General features: G+C 37.9%; 1 protein-coding gene and 1 non-coding gene across 8 annotated transcripts in view; both read left to right on the top strand.

Moving 5' to 3' along the window:
* Positions 1–25,551, top strand: part of LOC124164161 (potassium channel subfamily T member 2) — a 568,139-nt gene that overhangs the window by 474,268 nt on the left and 68,320 nt on the right. For 6 of the 7 annotated variants that reach the window (XM_046541401.1, XM_046541385.1, XM_046541377.1 and 3 more), the window contains exons 2-5: positions 1,165–1,244; positions 2,706–2,805; positions 3,664–3,862; positions 24,991–25,065. In XM_046541401.1, the coding sequence (XP_046397357.1) occupies positions 1,165–1,244; positions 2,706–2,805; positions 3,664–3,862; positions 24,991–25,065 (454 nt within the window). The remainder of the gene's footprint in view (positions 1–1,164; positions 1,245–2,705; positions 2,806–3,663; positions 3,863–24,990; positions 25,066–25,551) is intronic. The other variant, XM_046541370.1, reaches the window with a different exon arrangement.
* Positions 21,971–22,043, top strand: Trnak-cuu. The gene has a single exon. It is a non-coding gene; the product is annotated as a tRNA-Lys (tRNA).

Genomic DNA, 25,551 nt, shown 5'->3' with positions numbered 1-25,551 from the left:
GTGTTGATGAGCCTTTCTGAGCATCTAAATTTTTATTTATAAGATCTTCTTATACCTTTTCATGATGATTTTTAGCAATAAGCGTACTTCTCTTTGCTGATGATACTTTGCTTCAAAAGCTGTATTTTTTGAAGTTGATAACTGCTATTTTTATAATGATTTTAAAAAATTACCATATTTCTTATCATCTTCACCGAGTCAAATCTTGCTTCTGAATTTTAAGATACTTTCCTATTAGCAATCAAGCTGAAATTTACACCTAAAGCAGGATAACTCGGAACCAGATGACCCTTTAATATACGAGCACTTACATAATGATTGGAACTGCATCTCAAGTTTTATTAAGAGTTTGAAATTAAATGTGGAGATAAGTTCAAACAATGGCCACTAAGTCCGATGGTGGCACTGCGATTTTTAAAAAAAGAAGGAGAATTATGGAAGATAATAACAACTTTGTTGAAATCAGTTTTTCTTGAAAAATTTTCGCGAGAGAAACGTTTCCTTATAAAAAATATTTTTTATAACATTTATATTATTCTTCAGTTGTATCTGAATGTTCATTATTGCAAAGTAGGGTTTCGGCAGAAAAGAATTCATTAAACATCCACATTTCTAAACTGCGTTGAAGCAAATAACGTAACAACGAAGCAAAGCTTTACGGTTGTGTTCTCAATCTTGTGATTAAAATATTTAACTATGCTAGAGGTAAACATGCAGTGAAATTTCAAATGATTCTGTCGTCCTTTTCGGTACATATTGTGATTTTTACAGTTGTGTTTTCAATCGTAACATTTATTTGTCAATTTTTGGTAGAAGAGATAATTGTATTTTTCCATTGTGATACTATTAAATTAGCTATTTACTACTTTCGTACGATTGGTTACAAATTTTCATTTCAATAATATATCCTCTTTAATATAATACTGTGTATTTACCGCTTTTTATTTTATCGAAGTGAATTTTCGTTCATAATGCACATACATGCGTTCGTTTTACACATTCTTAGAATGATATTATTTATTTCATTAATGCTCTGAAACTAGCGTCAATTTTACCATTTAGAGGTATTGTTCACTTTTAATTTTAATGGGTATCGAATCTAACGAATGCATTTGTATCTCATGTAAATAATCGTAATTGATTGATATTTTCTGGTCATTTCAGAGTTCGTGTGGAGTACTACGTCAATGAAAATACCTTCAAAGAGAGACTGCAGCTCTACTTCATCAAAAATCAAAGATCTAGTAAGTATAAAGTTAATTGTATTCTCTTCTATGAAAATTAGCGGTAATCTTAAATTCTTCCCACTGATTAATAAGTAATTACTTTAAACAAATATTGAAACTTGATTTCCACCGAGATGTAGAGCGTAAGCCTTTCTCAATGATACTTTTCAATTTTTTATAAATACGAGGTAGCGCATTCAGTCGTTTTTTTTTCTTTTTCAAAGGTCGCCCTCATGCAATGCACTTATTATATCCAAGTATTATGTTAGAATTCCGAAGATATTTTTGTCATATGTCTTATATCATCGTTCTCATTGCATATTGCAATTGAAGGATATTTCGTTTTAACAGGAAAAAATCATGTGCTTATGGTACTAATCAGAAAATGTCTAAAAGGAGGGAAAATCATAAAATACTTGAGAGGTAGTTATTATTTAATTCTTATGTACTTAACTTCTCATTGATATAAACGCATTTTGATTCATTAAGTTTAGATACTCTTGAAGATCTAGTCGCGTCAATCGTATCAACTACCTCTTCGCGTGTGGAAATTTGACAGTGAATGACTAATGGTTTCCATATATGCGAGCCACTGTGTTCTGGTTCACTTGTAATTCTCTGAGTCGGGATAAGTAATCAAAATCCAGTATCTCGAAAGAATATTCCAGTCATCCCCCTGTTCGTTTTGTGTCAAAATTTCTCTCACAGTTTTACACTCCATTTTGTAATTAAATATTATCTAACTGGTACGTGTTGCTTGCAACGACTCTTGTGAACCGCATGTATTTTACTTTTGTATTTTGGGAAAATGCAAGTCGAGATATCTCAGTCTGCTCTTGTTGACCTCATTTGTCATATGCTCTTTCGCTTGCATTGGAATATTGGAATGAAGAGGAGCTGAGGGTCGACTAGAATAAAGGTTGAATAACACATCGCGGACTAACCTATGCAAATCATTTGCTCTTTAAAGGAAGAGACTAGAGAGGCACTCCTTTTTTAAGCCTCTCAGTCATCTCCCATAATTCCTCCTGTTACACTCCTCTTTCCTGCACCTTTCCCCCCCATCCAGGAATATAAATACGGAATTCAAGCGAAAGAGTAATGGCTGGGGCAGAGAGCTTGCGTTTCCGCGCCGAAAAATGAGGTAATGTAAATTCATATCGCCGCCGTGGTGATTCGCAAGTGGGAAGCCCGGTGCTGAAACTCGGCCATAAAGTTGACTGCTGGGACTATTTAAACTTTTCTCGTGCGGATTAAATTAAAAATAGTAATCCGAGTCCTGCTCGAAAACTTTAATGGCATAATCCTGCCAACTGAGACTTTGACGCCGACTCCTAATTAATCTTTAAATGCTCATGTTGAGGGACGTCCGAAACTTTGCGAGCGGAGTTTTTCGACTCGTTTATTATTTACTATGCTTTGTGGGTTCTGCTACTAATTAAAGACTTATGCCTCTCTTGTCCCTTTATTATCTTTCAGGCCTTCGAATCCGTATAGCAAACCTGCTTTTCAAGCTCCTTACTTGCGCCTTGTATATATTTCGAGTGGTGACGGAAGGAAACCCCATTGAAGCAACGTGGTGAGTAATGCATGAGAAAATCAATCGCGTTTAAATCCTTTCATTTTCCATCCGCCGAGGTCAATTTTTTAAATTTTTGAAAGTTTATCTATGATTAATTTATGATAATCAATAAAATTATATACCAGCCATAGAGTATAGTGTAGAAGAATAATGTATTCAACAATCTATTGTATCGAATATGAAATTCGATAGAGGGCATTTTGTCCCAAGGTTCAAATTTTATTTTTACTCATGTAATTGAATGTGTCATATTTTTTTAATATTGTCCCCTTAGAAAAGTTTGAGACGATATTATTTTTCACTATATTTTCATAAGATAAGTCAATATTCTAAAATTTTCTATTCATTTAAGTGATAACTTTCGTTTCTGTGCAATTACATATTTAAATAATATTTTTGAAGAGGTAGAAAATTTTTTATGATTCTGCGCTCTTTTTTTTGGAAATCTATTGAGGTGTTATTCAATGAAATACAAAATGTAAAACTAAAAATATTACAAATTTTACAAAAACACTGGAAATAGTTATATGCACTGGTAATAATACAATAAAAATCAATGTTATCTTTCCTTGGTAGCTAACATTTGTCTTAGTTAACTGATTATATTTATGTCCAGAAAACTGCTATCTTGTTACCGAGCCTACCACTCAGAGGAATTCATATTTGCCTCTTTTTATTCATCCATCGAAAAGGGGCCTATGGTGTTTGTATGTTATCTCTCCTATCAAAAGGGAATGATCTCTATAAAACATCATTCTTAGGTTTTTTTGGATCCTTTAATGGCTTGTATTACCTAAGATCGTATCAAGGAGAAACCGATTTTCTCACTCATTTTCACTTCTCTTTTCTATCCAGCTACGAATGTCTGCCCGGGAACAAAACAATCTACATTTTGTCGAGCAACCTGACCGAAGAAGAGTTTCAGGAGAACCCCATAATCAACTGGGAAGCCATACTGTGGGTGAACAGATCGCTGGAGCTATGGCTCGTCCAGGTGGTGCTAGCTATGGTCAGCCTAACGGAGGCCCTACTCCTCGCCTATCTCGGATACAAGGTAAATGCATCCTTGAACGTAGAGTCCCTCCACTGAAATTTTCACTTTTTTCTTTGTAAGATAGTATTAGCAGTGCGGATATTTGCCTTTAAGGAGCTTTCCGTCGTAAGTCTATTGGAAATTGTTTGCGGCACATAGGTATGTTGGGTTATGATGAAGAATAACTTCCAAGAAGAAATAAAGCGACCACAAAACTTTTCTTGAAGGAAAATAAATGCTTTTATTCCTCTCCAAAAATTGGAATTTCGAAAAATTGGCGCACTAATGATTCCCATTATTTTTCGTCGAAAATATTTTATTTCATTCTGTACAATGTTATTGCTAAACATTTTTCATTTAAAGGGTATCTTTAATTTTAAGTTTTTACAAAATTAGCATCAATAAGTATGATGGGTTGCGAGTTTTGATGGAGATAGCTACGCGTTACATCTCTCGATAATAATTAATTTAATGCCAAAAATGGAAGTCTCAAAGACAATCTCATCCGTAGTCGTTACGTATGAGTGACGCAATATACCACGGTCGGTTAGTTTTATTGATTTGGAATTAACACTACATGTTTATTTTCACGTTAAAATCAGAAGATTCCGCCATGAAGGGGGTGTGGTACTGGAGAGCTAACTCTATTTTTTTAGTCATCTTGTTGGTCATAGTAAACAGTGTGGCTATTTTATTTCATTGTGACCCTATGGCCTCCTTGTAGTGGGATTAATTCATATTGATTAAGCTCTGTTTTTACACAGCAGATAAGTATTCAATCAATTTTTAGGTATTAGGTAAATTTTTATTAAAATAATATACTTGATGTTCAAATAGAAATTGATGAATTAGTTGATTTAATACCAAAAGTAAGAATGTGCAAAAGTTAAAAAAATATTTTTTTTTAATTTCTTTTGTTTTATTCCTTTCGTATTGAGGAACATGTTTAATGGGTATCTTACCTACGCATGTGTTATGCCTTCAACTAGTTAAATCAATATCCCAGCAGTGACGCTTGCATATAATGTCTTATACATTAAGTCTTATTCCTTGTACCGTATACGTCTTGGGAAAATGAGTGAGGAGAAAGGTTTGCATAAAATACGTGTATTGTTTGCGAATATAAGGAAATCGTTATATGTTTTCATGATAAGTAGACGATAATGCTCTTTTTAGTCATGAGGGAAATTAATCCTTCCGAAAATTATTTTGAGAATGACGCCTTGAAGAATGAGATCAGGGCAAAGTATCACCGGAAAATCTTCCGTTTGTTTATTAAGAATAAATCTTGAGTTCTGCAGTCGCAGGGGGTAGCAAAACATTCATATTTGATCAATAAATCCACCGTTGGCGGCAGTGGCATTGTATCAAAATGTCATGGTGTTCCTTTTTGACGCGGTCTGTGAGCATTAATTCATGGCTGATCTGGATTCACAGCCATCCGGCGTGGCCGAACTTACCATTGTGGATTCATCACGTGTATCAATCCCGAAATATGCCGCTCCACCTTCTGTCAAAAGTCTGAAAGTCATGTGCGTCAGGACCTATGACAGTCGACGTTGACCCCAAGCTTGTAATTAGTGCATGAACCTATCTTTCTTTATTTTCTCTTCACGGATATTTTTCGGTGGATAGTGATCTAATATATGCTGTGCTAAGCGGACGCATCATTCACGCTCGATCATTATTTATTCACGGCGTATAGCTTGTTAATAACTTTGGATGTCAGTTTAAAATTTTCAGGATACATTGAGGAAAATCTTGTCATTATTTGTCGGTATCTTAAATTTTAAACTTTATCCTCAGCATATACTTATGTGTATTTTTCGCATTTGAATGACAGGAAAATAATTATATAGGTATACTCTACAAAATTTAAATATTCAAGTTTATAATAGTAGATTTAAAACTGTCTTTTTTCGCGAAAAAGGGAAAAATGGCGGTTGAGAGCGAGAGATTTGTCCTCTTAATGCATTTCTTCATTTTTTGTTTGTTTAAAGTTGATTAATGAACTTGAATCAAAGAATTTTCTTGCACATAATTATTTTTTCTTCATTAATAAATTCTATAGGAGGCATAGCCTTCATTGCTATCCGTTTAAACACTCCATTTGTTGTTTTATTAACGATTGGCCGTTGGTCATAATCGTTTCTCTCAAACGGTATGAAGAGCATTTGTCAGTTTCTCATGGGAAGATGTAGGTACTAATTAAAATATGTTCTAATTAATGTAATATAAATATTTTATTGAAGGCGTTCATAAAGAAACGAGCTTGAGCCTGTTCTGCGCAAAACACTCACAGGATGGTACCCCTCAATAAATAAACTTCAAGGGTTTTATTTTATAATCACCCAGCCATAAGAAAAAGAAACTCCAAAATTTGATCGTAAGTTCAGCAATTACACGTAATTATAGACAGGAAGCTGGAAAAAAGCATGAACTTGGAAAAATCCATGCTCCAGTCAGAACCTTAACTGAGTTGTCTGGCTAAATTTGCCTCAAAATAAGGCTATATTTATTTTAATCGGTATGTAATTAGATGGAGACACCGTCATTCGTTCATTCTGAAAATGTTTCGAAGAATGAAAAATGCCTTTGATAGCAAAATACCCAACCGCCCTCTACGACGTCATTGACCTCCGATATCTTTATATACTCCGATTATCCTGGCAACTAATATACTATTAACCAAAGTTGGAAAATTACTTCCATATTTTTGCATTAAATTTTTACTTTTTCACGCGTCACTTCTCAATTCCCTTCCATCGATTTGCTTTTGAACCCTCCCATTCCTACCTTTTCTTCCCACTGTTTCTTAATGTTAAATGCCAACTCCCTTGATGGAACATTCAAAATTCCGGCCTTTGGGTGGAAATTTCCATAATAGCTCATTATTTCCTGCAAATTCGAATCTATTGGGATAAAACTTTAACGATTTATCCGCTCCACGCCGCCAGTTGAAATGGGTTTTCGCGCCCAATTCGTACTCCCTCAAGGTCGACGAATTGAATTTTATCTCTCTTACGTCATCAATTTTATTTCCATTCCATTCTTTATATTTATACGTTTCGATTGAGTCTTTGTGAAAATATTATCCCATTTTTATTTTTTTTCATGCTGAACTAAAAAGTGGAAGGTTAATGCGGTCAACTTTCATTCACCTCTCTCAACATCCAAATGAAGGTTGACGGTTACTGTAGACGGATTACAGTCACCTAATTATTTTCCCCCATCTTCATTGCGAAATTTAATTTACTTCGCGGGACTTGGAAGACTTTTTGTTTATTAATGTACTAGTAGGACACCCGACGTTGCTAGGGAAGGATAGTACACAGAGAATTGGGAAACTTCGAACTTGGAAGTTATGGAACTGGATTTTTATGTTTTTTCCCTAAGCGTTTCAAGAGATGTGCCTACCTGTCAGATTTACCATCCGTAGAAGTTGTACGTGGTGAGTTAACAAACTAATAGTGAGAAGAGGACGCAAAGGACGCAACCTAAAGTAGCACTACGGGGTCTGGGAGCATGAGATGCACCTATGTGCTACCTTAGTTCGCAATCCGTACAGCCGTTTGGATACGCATAGCGGACAGACTAATTGACATCCTCTTTTATATATATGGATAATTCTACATTTTGAAATGCTATTCTCATTTCGTAGGCTACTAAAGTGAGAACTGACATCTTTTCATAGATCTTTGGATAATATTAGCTTTCAATGTTGCTTCGAACGAAAAATTTGGACGAATATTATCTCCTGAGTAAAAATAACGCTTGCTTCCACAAAGAAACGCATCTCATTGTCTGCTTCTTGGATTTTAATTTTAGCTCTCAAACTTTCCATGGCTGAAATATGGAGATAATTGATAGTACCTATCTAAAAATTGCTTGGCTCAATCACACGGTCAAGAGAAAGGCTTTTTGATATGTCAGACTTCCTGGTGGATAAATTCATTTAGCACCCATCGCTCCGACTCTTTTCGTTACCCTTTGTCAATCCATCTGATGAGTAACTCATCGATCCACTGCAATGGATACATATATATGGGCTTTAGTGGTACATACCGGGTCATATCAATCACAAATTCACCACTAGCGTCGCGTCAGCGGTGCGACTCATCTCACGTGGTATCTAAAGTCGCGGAAACCAGCGATTTGTGGTATTAATTAGCGGCAGCGAGGCAGTGAAACAGATACCAATCATTAATTGAAGCTAGGCAACTTCCACAACGGGTGGGAGGAAAGCGATTGGACCGTGAAAACGTGAAAGGTAACTCCTCGTGTGCCTTTTCACGTACTACCCACCTGCGTGAAATTTGCGTTGACGTGGGAGTTTCTGAAAAATTTTTGGCGCAAACTTTTTCCATTGTCTCGACTCACTCTCCTCAGTAATGAAGTGTTTGGCAAGTGAGTGAAATAAAAATATCTTGTCGCTGAAAATCCTGTCGCCTTTGTCCATGATCTGTTAACGTATGTGCCTTTTGTTTCTCATCAAAGAAAGCGATATCTATGAATTGTGAGTGAGAGGTCGAAGGATGAATATCGCTGTGCAAAATAAGGAAATTATTTTTTCTAACCGTGCTTTTCTTTGATATTTTAATTAAAAACCTCCTACGCACAATCGCTTCATTGTCAGTGGACCTCTCACCGAGCGTTCCGCATGGCTCCTACATCCAACGTGAAAATTATGCGTTCGCACTGAAAAATAGCGGGGCAGGCATAATACTCCGACTACTACCGTATGTAATGAGAAAGCACGACGTTGGCTGGGCGTGAGCAACAAAACAATGGAGGTCATACGTGAGAGCTGAGGCTAGATTCAAATTTGCGCGGCCATAAGTTTTTAATTTTGTTTCATTTCATACCTACTGTACAGGATTCCATACCTACTGTATAGGGTCATGGACATGAAAAGAAAAACTAGCGGCGTGCGTGCCGAATAGAATTATTAAAACCAGGGATTTTGTTGGCTTCAAATACAATGGTTTGTTTGAATGGAAAAAAAATGCTGTGAGACATTTAAGCGCAAGTAAAATTTCAAAGTTTTTTCCCCAAATTTTCGTGAGAATAACGACTGATATTCGATGAATTTTAAAATTTTCTTCATGCCTTCCTTTGCGATATTTGCCTTCTCCCCAGCATGAGAGAGCATTTTTATAGCTTGAAAATTACGAAGCCATAGTGTGAACAGGATTTTCGTCGGGGGCGATTGTTGGTGCTCCGCTCGGAAGGGCAGGGACTCCTGCTCCAGTCACTTAACCACAAGCATTAATCTGTTCTCAAAGTGTTGGATTGCTGGTAGGATTTAGAATTTTGGTCCGTGAAAAGCTGGAGACCAGACTTTTTGGTATTTCTATTTCATACAAAAAACGGAAGTCGTTGGAAAAGCAATAAATGTGATGTTTCCCTCACTGAATATGTTATGTTAACTCCCAGCATTCAACCCTCAATTGCTTTTCAATTTCAGTGGTAAAGGGAAGCCTGACGTCATTATTTTCTCAGTAGAATCGAAAGGTATCGGGTAATCCACAGTTTCGCAAGTGATTTCAACCGACGTGTGATCATTTTATTTGAATTTCCACGGCAACATTCGACCAAAAGCAGAATACTGATTGAGGGAGATTTTCGTGCTTAAAAATTTTTTATTTTGGAAAATAGATTGATATGCCCTCATATCTCCATCCTCATTATAAAGAATATCCCCGCTCATTTCCACTTAGTTTTCCCTGCCAAAATTGTGTTTGAATTAGTGTGAATGGAGTTTACGTTTTCTAAAAGGCGTGTGAAATCCACCCATTTGGAGACAATTTCTTTCCCTGGGACACCTTGCAAAATGAGGATATTTACGTATTAGCATGAAAATGCTTCCCTCGGATTTGAACCCGGAACCTTTGAATAAGTTGCCAAACCTTTTAGACGGCGATGCTTTCCTTCAGAATATTTTTTTAAATGCTGAACACTGGTGAATATAAACTCGGCAGTCTCATGGAGATTATCCTAGACTCGTAACTCTTTCAGGTTTTCCCCATTTCCACCCACCATGGTTCACAGGATGAAATGGGCATAATCCCTACATTTACTTCTGACCCCATTACCCCTTCGAGGAAAAAGACTTCTCCGGAGAAAGGGAAAAAAATGTTAATTCCAGCTTTTCCGACTCTCCCAAGAAAAATTCGGGCGAGCGCCTTTTGCGCCATGAATTTATGAGTGGGAGCAGCGGCGAAAAGGCCGACCCCTGCCCTACGCTGAGTGCTCTACGTACGAGTTTCGCTGTGTACGCAATGTTTTTTAACCATTCCCCTCTCTCATGGTCTAGGCGAGCGCTTCAACTCTGCGAGTGTACAGTGTAGAGGCTCGGCAAATACTTCTCGCCTACAACGAGGAGGAGATGACTGGGGGTGTAAGAGTTTGCGGTGCGGAACGCCGCGAGGCAAAGAGGAGGGAGTTGTTGTAAGAAGAAAAAAAAGAAGAGCTGAAAGCGGGGAGAGAGCAGTTAGCAAAGGAGGAGTGTTGCGAGAGAGTGACCGCTATCTCCTGAATGTTTAATGCGGTGTCCCTACTTCTCCTATCTTATCCTTTTCTCCCACTCTTTCTCTCTCTCTCTCGTATCCTTTCTTCCGAGTTCCCTCACACCCCATACCCTTATAACTCTCTCCCCCAACTCCCCTTCCCCTCTCGGCACCTTTTCACCTCGGAGCGGGCCCTTAAGGGATGATGAATAGAGAATTCAAGGATTCCGAAAGGGTGGAATTTATGAAATATTCTCTCCGCTGCCAAGTTGAGGGTGCCCCTCGTGTAATTTCTCGACCTCGCCTCCCCCCCTTTATACCCTGGGTGGCGGAGTCTACCTCGATTCCATTATTTACATCGTCAATTATTTGTCGGACAGGCCAGAAAATTCCCTCTACTCATTTTCCCCTCCTCCTCTTATCTGTTTGGCCTCCTTTCCCTTTGTCGACCTTTTTCGCTCTCTAAGCCGTGGAAAGCCGTCGTCTTCGCCCGCCCGACCCCTTCTTCTCGCTGGTATCAATCCCACCCCCCCTCTTTCCCAGTTCGTCTCCTTGCGATTTTTTTCGGCTATCGTGCGTGTCCACAAGTTCAGGATATCACATCCATCAAAATATTCCCCCCAACAAGAGGTTCTTTGTAGCTATTCCGACACGCATTTAATCTGGAACCGTAAGGTTAAGAAATGTCAATCGATGAAGTTGATGGTTTCTGACGATACTTAATGGATTAATAATTTTGAATGAAATTTAAACTTTGTTTTTCAACATAATATTTTTATTAGTGTACAGAGTATTTTATTAGGTGTACTAATAAAAATATTTTGTAGGAAAACAAAGCTTAATTTTTCATTCAAAAAGCCAATAGATGTCAGCCTTCTACTTATGTGAATTTTTTCTTGCTTTCTTCCGGCAATTGGTTCGTTATTAATCCATGCACTGGGATAGTGGTGCATATGACATTGGTCCCAATATTACTGAAGGTATGTAACCTGCTGTACTTTTCTAAGAATCTTATTTCCTACAATTGCAGTCTAATTGGGCGCATTCTTATAGGAATTTCGAGAACTCATGAAATTAATAATGCGTATTTTTTATGTAAAAAATTCAAAGTGGATATCCTATCGTGATCGCCCTCTCAAGCTAATCGTCAGAGGAACGAAATCAACCTTAGCAAATTATTACTACCTGTAAGTAACCCTCTGGTTATTTTATGAGTTATATTCGATGCATGTCTTCTACATCACCACACTTTGTCGACAGGCAAGCACTATATGAATAGTTTGATCTAATCTTGATCTAAGTCGATCAAGAGCTCTATGTATCACAATTTTTGATCGATTACCCATCCATCTTAAGCCTCCCGGCATCTTCTTAAGGAACACCTTTTCCGCCTGTGGACCCGGTAATGAATGGGCATAAAAACTAAGTGTCCGTGACTGACGGGGATATAGCTCGGTAGTTCCCTTTAGAAAATACCTTTTTTCTTCTCTTAATCTTATATGCAATATTATATATTCTCTACACAAAATCTTAAATCCGAAAATGTACCTGAACTTGAAAAGTTATCCTAAAAAGCAAGATTAAATTCCCGAAAACTACTTCATTTGCTTAAATGACGGAATAAAATCCGAAAGAACTACTGAAATTATTTGATAAATATCAAATATTGAATTCCTCGGAATACTATCAATCCCTTATACAATAAGTGAATACTTCGAGGTGGAATGCCATCTAGAGTAATTCGGTGCATCTTGTTTCCCACTATTTAATCCCATTATTTTGAATTTAATAGCTTGTCATTCTGTATTTACATTATCTGTTTCTACCTGTTTAATAAGGCATCAATTAACAGTGCATATGGTTATACAGTCGAACCTTGATAAGTGAGATTCCAAGGGGTCAGTATTTATTTCTCGCTTATAGAGGATTCTCACTCACCCAGTTTCTCACTAACAGAGGTTTTAGAATGACGTCTCTAACTCATAGAGGTATAAATAAGGAAGTAGGGTGATGAGAGTGCAGGAATCCAAAATTTTATACTTATTATGAATGTAACTATCCATAGAATTTAAATTAATTAAAATGTTTATTTAAAAATCAGCTTACTTCTTTTGAGATTCTCTTGTGGTAATATTAATATTTTTATCCCATTTTTGTCATCAAAAATGGATTGTTACTTAAATGAACCGACTAAACAAAAGCATGTCTCGATTTACTGGTTGCAACAATGTAAACTTTTGAAATTTTCTTCGATAAAATGTCACCGTCTTTCAACTTCCGTCAAAGTGTGTGGTGGTAATTGATAGAGTCACGAAGAATGTGTTCCCTTCAACTCAACATTAACGAAAATGTATACAAATATAAATTTGGAGCGCGACATAGCCCTTCATTCCGTATTGAGTCGGACAACGTGCACTCATTTCTCCACCTGAAGTCGGCCAAAAAATCTCTCACTCATAGATTTCCCAGATTCCTAGGTTCATAGGTTCCTAGATTCTCACTTATAAAGGATCTCAAGGGTAAAAATGATGGGAATTAGCAGAGAGTCTTACGTATAGGGGTTTCTCACTTATCCAGTTCTCGCTTATAGAGGTTTGACTGTATTAGAATATATCCTCATATAATACTTGAAAGACTTATTATCGTGTGTTTTTCATCACCAACCATGGGGGATGGGCGAGAGTTGGTTGATGAAAACTAGGCCGGAGTTCCCTCAATTTTCACTCGTCGGCTCCTCACTTCCGCCAGGGAATGAAATCAAACGTAGGATCTTCCGGAGTGAATTGGGCGTGTTTGTTGAAACCCCGGAATCAGGCTATCGACCGAATTCGCTTATATGCAAAGCACGAGATGAAAGTCGCTGAGTTCTGATCCCCCATCATGCATCGCGAACGCTGGAATTCAAGCACACTCATGATCATTGTTCCTTTGTCCCTCCGCATTGATTGCAGAGTAAAACTGAGTTTTGAAGGATTTATCGTATCAACACCAGCTGCCGTTTGTTAACTTATCCTCGATTACGCTCAACCGTTCCAACAGTAATGGAATCGATAGGTGTTAAGAGAGTGTGCCCAATATTTCTTCATTATATCAATGTTAAAGGTGAACCAAGTTCGTAACTGCTATAAAATTTCCCGTTTGGCATGCGTGATAAATATTTTTTGAATTAAGGTTTCTTTACATGTGTTATACTACTGAATTAACGTACCGGTTCATTTTTTTGCAAAAAAAAAAGGAAGCAAATAATCCCCAATTTCCGTATTTCTAGTCTTTTACGTAAAAGATTTCAATCTTCATTTCTTTCTCTTTGTTTATCTCTTGATTTTTTGTCCATTCCGAAAGTTTTCTTGAGCTGCTGAAGCTAAAATATTAATCCTGCCTGAAGTCGATTATCATTTGGTTCTCAAATTAATGGGTTATCCTACTCTTTACCGTTTGTCATTTTCCAATTGAATAAGATTTTCTTTCAAAAATTCTCACTACTGGCTTCAATTCACAATTTTACAGTAATTGCAATCAAGTTACAGTCCATTCTAATCCAAAAACTTGATTTTGTATTATTTATCCCAGTTATATGAGGTGGATAAGTTTTCTCTACAGTGCATAGAAAAAATTTTGTTTCCATTAGAAAGATTAAAAAACCTTTTTACGGCTGTGTTTATGCAAATCCGTGTGTGATCATTTCCCCTGACTCTTTGGATATCAATGTTACCAGAATTACATTTGATGAATAAGTTTAATGAATCCTTGATAGAACGAGGAACTACAGCCTTCAGATGATTACCCAACATAGTTAGTGTTTTGGGATATCTTTAGAATGTAACCGTGGAAATTCTATAGAATAACTTATGGGGTGTACCTAATTGGAACGTCATGAATGGAACTAACTTACGCGAAAAATATTCTTAGTTCTTTTACATCTGCATTTACCTATCTCAAAGTATTTTAAATAAACTCAAAAGTCTTTGAATTATGAGCACGATATAGGAAATTAACGTTGTCGATATAAGCATTTGTAGAGTGCAAGATGATGGTAGTACGCAGTCTGTTGGAGGTCTTGTTAGTAGTTATTTTCGCATTGCCTTCATATAATTGACGATTAAAATCCACGGAAAATACTTATTTTAGCCGCTGCCTTCATTGTTTAGCCTCTAAGCGGCTATGAATCTTTATTTTTCACCGGATATTAATCGTCTTAATTAAAATGGGATATTTTTCGCCGGACTTTATATTTTTACTTTCAAATGGTTCACATCTCAAAAATCCCTTCAGTTTATCAATTTTGCCTCAAAATTACTAGCTCTCGATACTGTCAGATAAACTCGTGAATCAAAGGGATGGGAATATATTTTCGTGTGACGTAGGGCCAATTTCTGGATAAAATTTTCCAATTTTAATGGCGTTAAATATTTCATGCGGAGCTCACAAAATAGTAATTATGAGGTTTAATGAGAGCTGTCGAATTAAAATTCAAATACTCGCCTGAGACCGTAACTTATCGTGAATTTATGATTTTTTCCGGTCGTTGCATCACTATTTTATTTCCCTGAGAGCTTTTCAACGGGAGCAGGGAAGCTCTGCGGGAATTCATAATGCAGGAAGCGCTTGGAATTTAATGAGGTGTGGCTTGCCTGGTTTTTAATTTTTGGTTGGCATGCATTCGTTCCGTATCACCAGCGGATGCTGTAATATCTCTATCTTCCTTAATGATCCCTCTCCTTGATAGAGTGCTGTCTGACATCAAAGTACAAAAATTTTCATTCCTACGCTCGGATCAATAAATAGAGTAACATTGATCGACGCATTTGTGCAGTCTTCGATGATCTGATCAAATTAAATCTGTATCTTCATGTACATAATACCCTGCGATCCACCTATAGGATGTTTGGCAGGGGGGTGATGAATCCTCAGTAGGCAAGAGTGTCCCCACATGCACACCACGCGGTCATAAAAACCTAACTCACACTAACAAATAACACTTCCTCATCCATGCAAAGGCAAAACTCGCCTGATACTCATGAAGGCAATCAGCCAATAAAGTTAGAACACACAAAACATGCCGTTAGAAATACTAAGATAAGTAAAAAACATGCAGTAAGGAATACATAAGTTAGTAGGCTAAACTGCAAGTCATCTTAATCTATTTGTAATTTCTAACGCTGCCGTTGTAGTCTCTTATTGATCGTGGGAACAACGACATTCTCAATCTGTTTTACAGTCTATCCTTCTCATTTTATTTACATGATCTGATCTACTGTTGTACGCTGGCGTTTGTAAGATATGGCTAACTTCGTCGGAAGTAACACTGCTCTTGAATTTACCTAATAGGTTTAGCCTATTTTTCAGTTTGCGGTCTGAAAGAGATCAACGGTCTGAGAGAGAAGTATAATATATTGCTGTTTCTCATACATTGGATTTTTGCGTATTATGAAATGAGAACATGCCGAAATCAAATTTTCAATTTGGATAAGAAATTTGGATCTTTTTTTGCTTGATATCCGCGCAGTGACGCTATCCTTTCCCTAGAACTGACGCTACGTCCAAGTTACCAATCTTCCTAAGGCCCATTTTGAGGTATTACGGCTCCATTTTACATATTTTCAGCGAAGTAACAGAAACATTGTTGCTAAAAGGAGAGATAAACCCTTGAGCTGCGATAATTACATTAGAAATTGCCCTCCGAATTCGGGCATATTAACCGCAACGAAGAAATCGACGTATTAATTTTCCTCTAATTTAGGAAGATGATATTATCCTCCATCGATTAATTAAGATATTGATGAAATCACCAAAAGAGTCGAGAGTAGTTGCATACTTAAGTATATTTGCTTGTAGTTAATTTTATTTAATCAGTTTTAATATTGAGCGGTGAGTCCTTTGAGCCAACATGAATTATGATTAATTACCCTGGAATTTGCTCACGCTCCAGATCTCGCCGTTATCTTAATTTGGCCACAACCTATCTTGAGGCACTTGTTGCCATGCAAAATTTGTATATGTAAATAAGGAGTACGTGGCTTTCTTATTCAGCGGTAACCGTGAAAGGAAAAGCGAAATATTTAATGGAGTGCTTTCACATATGTGTAAATACATACGCAATTTTCTGAGAATTTACGCACTGTATATTTCATTTCAAAATGGTTTTTCCTCCTTTTCAGTTTCTGTCACGTTGAACATTTACCTCTAATTATATCACATAATTATCAGGACTTACCTTTTCAGAAAATGTGACTATCAATAAATCGGTCATGATTTTCAAGTTAATATAGGTAGTCGTGTAATTAGGTAATCATGGTGCAACAGCTTTCTATCCTAGCGCCAGATTTTCACCGGGGCACTAGGATTGGCTAGGGTAATAGAATACTAAAATTGGCTACTGTGATGAGGGAGGACCAAGTATAACATGTGGCTATGAAACATTTATGTTCCAATAACAGTGTGGGTTCATAATACGAAGTTTGTTGAAGGTGAAGGGCATAAAGTACAGAAAAGTACTATATCATTCACTTTCTCGACCACTAGTGCTGTTAAAACTCTCTTAGGTCCACCCTACACCGTGAAGCAGCTGCTGCTGACGAGTCGACAGTTGACTGCGACGTTACTACATGTAAGGGCCTGTATTATATAAGAGTTAGCAATATCAAGGACTCCGAGTTTTTGAACTTGATGAGATAGAACCAGCGAAAAGTATGTGCTATCCTATTCTCTAACACAAGAGGAATACGTCATTCATTGATACTGCTTCCTTTCATAATGTTCGCTCTTTATTTGTGATTTTCGTGTGTGTTGACAGAGAATAGGGGTAAACTTCTCTCGGGATTCCCACCGGATTAGAATCTTCATATCTGCCGACATTTCGATCTCCGACTCGAGGCTCATCCTCAGGGATAGTAAATAATTATTGATTATTATTCAGCAGCCCTAAGAACGAGCCCCGAGTCGGAGCTCGAAGCTACGGCAGAAATGGAGTTTCTAACCGGGCGGGAATCCCGAGAGAAGTTTACGGACATAATTATCCGGAACAGCATCAAATATTATTTAAGAAAAGAGGGCCTCTTTTTAATTTAATTTAATGGTCTTGGCCTCCCAGTAACGGTATAACTAATTAGACTAGTGCATATACGGTGGTTCATTTTTTTTCCTCGTTTTTTTCTTTATTTCGGTTGGAATCTTGGTTCTCCATACTTTTATTTTTCGGGAAGACGTTAAAGTACCCTGAAAAATCATTTCATCAATCCCACTAATTACTTAAATCGAGCCTACTACTCAATTTTATTTCTTTTTCCCGGAATTTCTCTGGCAATTGACCCATTACATAGGAGCCCATTTACCACAAGGAATAATTACGATATTTTCTCTTCAAATTCTTGGTCTTTAAAACTATAGATAAATAATTAGTGCGGAAAATTTATGGGGGATCCAATTTTCTCAGACAATTCTCGCTCGTGGAATCATTACGATATTTTTTTCACTTAATACTTAGTCTTAAAACTATGGAGAAAAAAGTTGTGGGAGGAATTCATAGGTGATCAATTTTCACAGTCAATCCCCGCTCTTGATGTCCCTCTCCATCTCAACTTTCGTAAAATCCCATTCTCGGGCGGTCTCGAGGGAAGTGCAGATGTGATGCATCTTACTATTCGAGTACTGTGATCGGAAGAAATCTTCCCAAGGTCTCCAAGGCGAATAAACTGGAGTGCTCTGCTCTGCTGAGTATCGTCGTCGCGTCGCGTTTCCTCCTTCCCTTCCCTTCCGTGAAGTCCCTCCGCCTCCTCTCACGAGACATTATCAAGGCCTCAAGTCTATCGTGATCGATTCCCATCATGTACCGAAGTGAGCCGAGTCATTCTTTTTCTCTCTACCATCTCTTCCCAATCAAATCTATAAATTCAAACCATGCAGAAAACAGATATTGCGCTCTGACCGGGAAATAACGGTTTGTATTACAGAGAAATCTTCTTCCTTGCTTCGCTTCGATCAATGAGTCACAGACCTCGCCTTCGGTATTGCGTTGTTATCTTTAATTTTTCTGATTAATCACATCATCATCATTCATTTATATTTATTTATTTCATTTTTTAGTTCTTTTTGAGGTTGAGGAGGGTGGCCCTTGACCGCTCTCCGTGGTTCGATTTCGTTCTATTTGAACGAGAAATGATTTTCCGCTTTAACCCATTGATGATTTTTTTGCAGTGGTCTTAAAAACATCCACTTACTTCGTTAATTTTTTCTTCCCTAAATACCTATTTTATAGATAGTACTTTGGCACTTAAAATGACGCGGTGGGGTAGTGATTCCTGGACGTATTGTTAGCGCTGGAAATGATGAGTTAATTTCAAAATTGCCCAATAAAAGGAATCAATCATATTTTATTTCCAATTTATTGCGAGGCCATTATGGTGGATGAATTGATTGATGTTTTAGACCCCCAATGGTGAATGTGCCTTTAATAAGCCGTTGTCAACATCAAATTATATTTGTTGATTTGGTTGGGATGGTTATTACACTAATTACGGAGGCGTAAGCGTCAACAAGAAAATATTTGTCTTTCATCTGGAATGAGCTTTCTCGGAGGTTGGTGTGCCAAATTTATTCACTCCCTTTAAAAATTGATAAACGAAATTAGTGATAAGAAATAAAAAATTGAATCTTTTATTTCTAATCACTATCATCTTCATTAGTTATTTGAACATCGACGTACCGCGAATATCTCATTAATTGTCATTACAATATTTAATGTCATACCTATTTAGAATTTCCTTTTCATGTTGATTTTGTTTTCACAGTTACAGTTTTGTTTATCTGGGCAAATGTAGTCGTGAATCTGTGACTTTTTCTTTTGTACCTTGTATTCTCAACAATAAACCGTTTATTGAGAGATTTATTACGTTTTTAATTTAACGTCATCAAAAAATTACAACCACGATATGAAGAAATATTGAATAGGCATCATTAAGTAGCGCTTTCCTTGCGTTTCCACCGTTACTCCCTTAATTAATAGTCTCATAGTTAACAGGCACCATACTTTTCCTTCCGCCTTTCCCCACGACCCTTTCTATCCAAGGAGGTCCCTCTAAACCCTCTGGCAGGATGCAGAATGAGAAGATAACGGGGTCACGTTGAGACGCAAAACTGGCGACGCAGGAGGACTCCGGGCCGGCGCGGCGGTGGGGGCCGGACACGCGGGGTCCTTCAGAGGCACTCCTGCCGTAAATGGTCCTCGGCCAGAAGCGATGGGAATTGAGGGAGCGCGTCCCATCCTATCTGAGCGCAAGTGTTCCCCGCGGAACTAGAACCATCTCCCGAGCCACCGGGGCGGGCGGAGGCGGAATTAAACTCACGTGGGGAGACGGGATAATATAAGTCGGGGCGACCCAGATGCTGCCGCTGCGATGGAAGGAATTTCCCTGTAGCTGGGAATGGCGACGGGCGACGTATGGGTGGCGGGAGGCGTGGACGTCAATCTTCGTCAAGGAGCGTAGCGCGACCTCCGACCTCGCCGATTGGAGTGATGCTGCCTCGTTTGCCGGTGGGTCTCTGAAGATGCCGCCCGCTTAGGGGAGAGGAAGCGTGTGGCAAGAGGATTCTCCCGGCGAAAACCTTTAAACGGGGAATTTTTTTCCATATTATTTTCTTTTCATCGTCGCGTGCTCTCCTGTTACATCCACGTGCGGCCTTCCTTTTGTGTCGCGATGAAAGAGTAGGGCGGAGTAGTTCTCATTATTAGAAGTCTGCGTTGCTGTTGTCGTTATTTTGGTGAAGGAACGTACGTTATTTGAGTACAATAAATGTGTGAGCACGGTCGTTACTGTCACAACATTTCCTTTTATGTCTTAGCTGAAGCTTATAACTTTTGTGCTGGAAATAAAAACATTTCAAAAATACTAAGTAGGTATATCAATGATAACCATGTGGCCTACCTCTGCATTTTGAGATCCTTAATAGAACTCTGTCCTTGTTTTAGGTCCTAATGTACTTACATATATGAGTAAGTTTAAAATAGGTCAAATACTTTGCACAAGGAGTTTTCATATTGAGAGTCATATCCTGCAGAAGTTAAGATTGGCTCGACACCTGATTAAAGATTCATTCTTCATGATCAAAGTGCTTAATCTGAATAAATTCATCATAGTTTCTATTTTTCTTTCTCGCATCGTCTTCAAGAATACTGCACACCAATTGATATATTCATAGAACCTCATTCATATCAATTGAAACCTCAGCTTAAAACGCTATATGTGGCCAAAATGAAGACTTTTCCTTTGAAGGGAAAGGGCCTGAAAAAATTCTTCTAGAATTATTTCAGGAAGGTTTTAAGAATTATTCTTCAAGAAAGGGCATTCCTACTATTCTTATTTCTAATTAAACTCCATGAAAACTTCTTAATGCGTTTGAAAATTTTACGAAACCTTTAAGTCCTCATAGGTGTCTGGTAACAAATTGAGCATAGAATGAATGCATGCCTGACTATAACCCCCTGGTTATTGAGCTTAGTAATACATCGTTGTATTTAAAAAAAGTAATCTCAGCGTAAACAAAGCTCTTGAAAACGTATGTAATAAGAAGAAAAATTCTTCCCTTTCGGATTTTGTGTTGTCAAACGGCTTTAATTTCCAAAATCAAATGACTTGACTCATTTACTCTTTACGATCTTGACGCTTTAGTCTTGAACATATAATTGCAGTATCCACATCGCGGAGTTCCATGGCTTTGATGTTCATCTCAAGTGAAATAACGAGTTGTTTAACATGTAGCGTCCAAACCCGTGACCTTGGGCATTTTCAGGGACGTTCCCCAAACAAAAGAGTTTCGAGCAAATGGAGTCACCTTTGAACCGACCCCTCGCCTTCCTCTCGACCCAAACACGGAAATCTCCGCGCCATAAAAGGAGGATTCCTCTCGCCAATTTCGGATGTGAAAAGCGGGAAGCGCAAGGATACAGGGAACCCGACAATGGAACCGATCGAGCGAGGGGCCTCGGATGCTCACTCGTCCGTGATGCCAAACTATGCGGAGTCGTATTCGAGCGTGCTCCAAAGGAGCCACAACATCCCCCCTTCCATTGCTGCTACGATCGCCAGTGTGTTTTCGCGTCCAGGGAAACAGCTTCTGAAAATTCTGGAGCGCTCATTGCCGGGAGAATTCCTATTGGTCCCCGGTCGGGAATGGACCTCAGTAAGGATAGGAAAGAGCGAGCTTTTGCTCTGGTGTGCACGGCCTAGGTACAGAAGGAAGTTGCCAAACCCATCTTTCTGCAACAGGAAAGACCACTGTTTGGCTGATTCCTTACGGATTAGCTTTCACTTCAAGCGGCCAGTATGTTTATTTTATGGGAGAATTTTATTTTCGTGGAATTTAGGACTCGCGATAAAATATAAACTGTTGAAATGAATCTATTTCAATGTTTAATATTTCAGCGTTTTCAATAGTAACAAATGCGTTATTTCGAATTAATCTTTTAAGCGTTCTGTTTATACCGACTTTGAGAAATTTGAAGTACTATTGCAGGAATTATCTTTTTCTTCATTGTGGTAATGGTGGAAATGCTATGTAATAAGTATCAACCCAGGAAATGGGTGATAGGTTAAACTAAGATATATTAGTAGAAATCATGCGGAGTGCCCGGCTAGCTCAGTCGGTAGAGCATGAGACTCTTAATCTCAGGGTCGTGGGTTCGAACCCCACGTTGGGCGATTGTTTTTTTTTCAAAATTGTAAGCGAGTTACTGTTTAGGCACTTTTAGGGAATTAAATGTAGGGCCCCTTCGTAGTATTTTGCTCTTGCATTCTGTTATCGGGAAATTCAAAAACGCTCCCGACTATAGATCCTCTTAGGGAATTCAAACAATATTCCAACGACTAAACCTGTTATTTTTGCTGATGGATTCATTTCCTTAAAATCAATGCTAAAATTAATACGTTTCGAAGATTTTTTGTTTCGATGTTTTCTTCATTTTCTTCGGATTCTCACCGCGTCCGTGGGCTTACGTAGAAAATAGTTTTGGTGAAACCGTCGCAGAGGAGTAATACTTCGACCTGAAGACACTGACTGCAATGTCAGTGAAACGATTCTCAACAAAAGCCAACGGACGCAGTGTAAATCCGAAGAAAATGCAGGATCATCTAATAGTGATTAATTATTTTTAGGGTTAGTTAGTTAGTTACTTACTTAGTAGGGATATATTTTATAAGGAAAACTTTTTTGGCATGTATTTAGAAATAAATGCAGTGAAGGGTTAAGATGAAAGTGTAAGTAAATAGGAAAGATTAAGCAAGTAATCCGTCACTAAAATAAAACCTAGCAAGCGAGAGGTATGCAGGCGTGCACGGCCTAGATACAGAAGGAAATTGCCAAACCCATCTTTATGCAACAGGAAAGACCACTGTTTGGCTGATTCCTTACGAATTAGCTTTCACTTCAAGCAGCCAGTATGTTTATTTCATGGGAGAATTTTATTTCGTGGTAGGTATGCAGGTCTTCTAAATATTGTTTAGATTCTTCATAAGTTTATCCAAGCGTTGGAGATAGAATTATAACTCAGCAAACACCCGGAAGTGAAATTCCTTCGTTGGAAGTTTAACCTTCCCCATTTGCTCGTAGTGGATGAAGTTAATGTAAAGGTTTTACATATTATGAGATGTTCGGAAGGCTCGATAGCATCAAAGATATCGTGGGGAACGCATCTATAAGAGGAAAAATGTTTTTGGAAGAGCCCTGAAGGAGCGAGGGTTCACAAAGTGTGTTAAGAAGGACCTTGGACGTAAAGCGAAACGGAAGATTCGTCATAAATTGCTGCAAATGAACATCTCCCGATCACTGAGCTATTACACAGGTCAGGATGGGAGCCACTAAATACCGGAAGCTATGTGCTAAGCTTTGGTTGCTTGAAAAATGAAGAACAGATATATTTCCGAGTGACAAGGAGAACATCATCGTAGAAATGTGCTATACACCTGATAGAAATGATATTATAAGAGAAATTCGTCGACGAAAGGACTTGTGGAAGAATTCGCACTTCAAAAAATTAAGAACTAAAATGAACCATAGGGTGAACTCATAAAATCAAATCTATCGCAACGCGCACTATATTTAAGTATAATATCACTCGGCAGAATAACCGAAAGAAATGTCTTCGTTTAATACAGTGGTAAAGTACCAGATCCTTGAGTTATAAGTGGCGTCACCTGGAATAGTTTCTGGGTCAACCACGATACCTATGCCCACCACTAACCGCTTGCACTCGGTGTAACAATACGCGAAGAGCAGGAGGTTCATCGCGGGGGAGGGCGGTCTACTTTTCCGCCTCCCACGCCGCCCCCGCCCCTCGACGAACCGGGAACAAGTCCATCTGACGCTAATGAGGAGGCGGAATGCCGTGCGCATCATTCCTTGCTTAGAGCACGATCTCGGCCGGACCGGGAGAAGAAGCGCGGGTATGGAGAATGGGACTCGAAAGCACTGAAACAGACGCTTCGTGGATTATTCTTTTCTCCATCTGCAAGATGATGGAGTTGGTCGCTTAGTTGGTTGCGTCACACACGTTGGTGTAAATGCGTTTGCCATGGGGACAGGTGCACATCGTCAGCAGGGTTAACTCCTTTCACTAATATTTTAAAGTAGCAAAACAAATTACTTGCGATCGGTTTCGACTGATACTGTCACCATCGGGAACAACTTAAGGAGATTCTCACAAAAAATATAAGCACAAAAAGAGGGACTTATATATTTGCCTTCCTAGTTTTGAGAATCTTCTAGTCTTGTTCCTGGGGATGACCTTCTGGTCAAAAACGGTGTTAGTAAACTTTATGTCGCCTAGCAAAGTTTTTGCTTTTATTTATTTAAAATTCTAAGCTTATTTCACAAAGGTTTGCGTGAAAAAAATCAATTTCTTAATCGAATTTCGATTCTAGCGAGTAACGAAACTGTGGTAGTGTAGAAAATGTGAACATTAGGTGCTATTAGTTCCGGAATCCTCTCACGTTCACTCCAAAAATTCGAAGCCAATTTCCTTTATTTTCTTATTGTTTTGGTTGGACATTAAGTTTGAAATCTGCGAATATTAGATGAAGAAATAAAATATGTGCCTGAAGAGATACACTGAAGGATATATAATTTACTTTTTACCTCTTCTGAGAATACGGAAAATACTTGTATCTCTATGCATCGGCAAAGAAACTAATGAACTTTACAATAAACTCTAATCTGTTAACGATAGTGTGCTGATTTTTTTTCTGATTAAATTTAAGATAAAACTGAAAGAAGATTAAATTATTAATTTATTTCAACATGAATTTATGAATGCGTGCATGGTGTTTTCGCGCATGTATCATAAATATAGTCCAACTCCCACCCTTTTCTCATGTAATCTGCTTAGTCAGGAAAATAAAAGATTTTAGGCTTTTGTTTCGTACTTTGCATCAAGTGTTGAGAATGACTGTTAAAAAGTTGAAACGCGAATCGTTTAATTTTTTATCGAAGGCTATTAGGTTTTATTTTCCTAAGTGAACTGATTCCTTCCTATGAATATTACCTAAGAAGTTACACTTCAAACTAATATATGTAGTTGTTAATTATTACGTATAGTAATTATTTTGTCAATAAATATGGTTTATCTTAATGATGTGTTCCTGTTCTTTTCAGGGCAACATATGGCAGCAGTTACTGTCGTTTCATTTCATCTTAGAACTAGTCAACACAATCCCTTTTACATTAACGGTGAGTAAACTTTTCCTTTTATTGTGGTTAATAACCAATCATACAGTTTACATTAGCCTTTCACATTTTGATTTCAGTATCTTTAAGCCGTCTGCTCAAATGAACTGAATCTAAAACTAGACAAAAATATAATCCATTGAAGTTAGTCAATAATGGCTTAAATAATTTCTAGCAGAGTAAATTAAATCTTATCTTTTGTCAGTGTAAATTGGGTCTGGCGTTCTCCCAGCTTACAACATAGGTTCCTGCTTTCTCTCTTGTTTCTTGGATTATTTCAGCTTTTTTAGGCTATGTTGATATTGCTATTTATATATATTATTGCTAAATATTGCTATTTTTATCTAATTTCTTTATATCACTAATGATGATCTCATGATGGCCCATAATGTATATGAAAATGTGACTCCAATAGCACCAAAGAAGTTTCTCCATTTTGCTTGGGAGTGTATGGGGTAAAAACTTTGGCCTTGATTCCGTCTGTATATC

Source organism: Ischnura elegans, chromosome 1 (assembly GCF_921293095.1).
Source record: "Ischnura elegans chromosome 1, ioIscEleg1.1, whole genome shotgun sequence".
In the NCBI taxonomy this organism is placed as follows: domain Eukaryota; kingdom Metazoa; phylum Arthropoda; class Insecta; order Odonata; family Coenagrionidae; genus Ischnura; species Ischnura elegans.
Note: the sequence above shows the minus strand (reverse complement) of the source record. Positions and strands in the feature narration are given on the sequence as shown.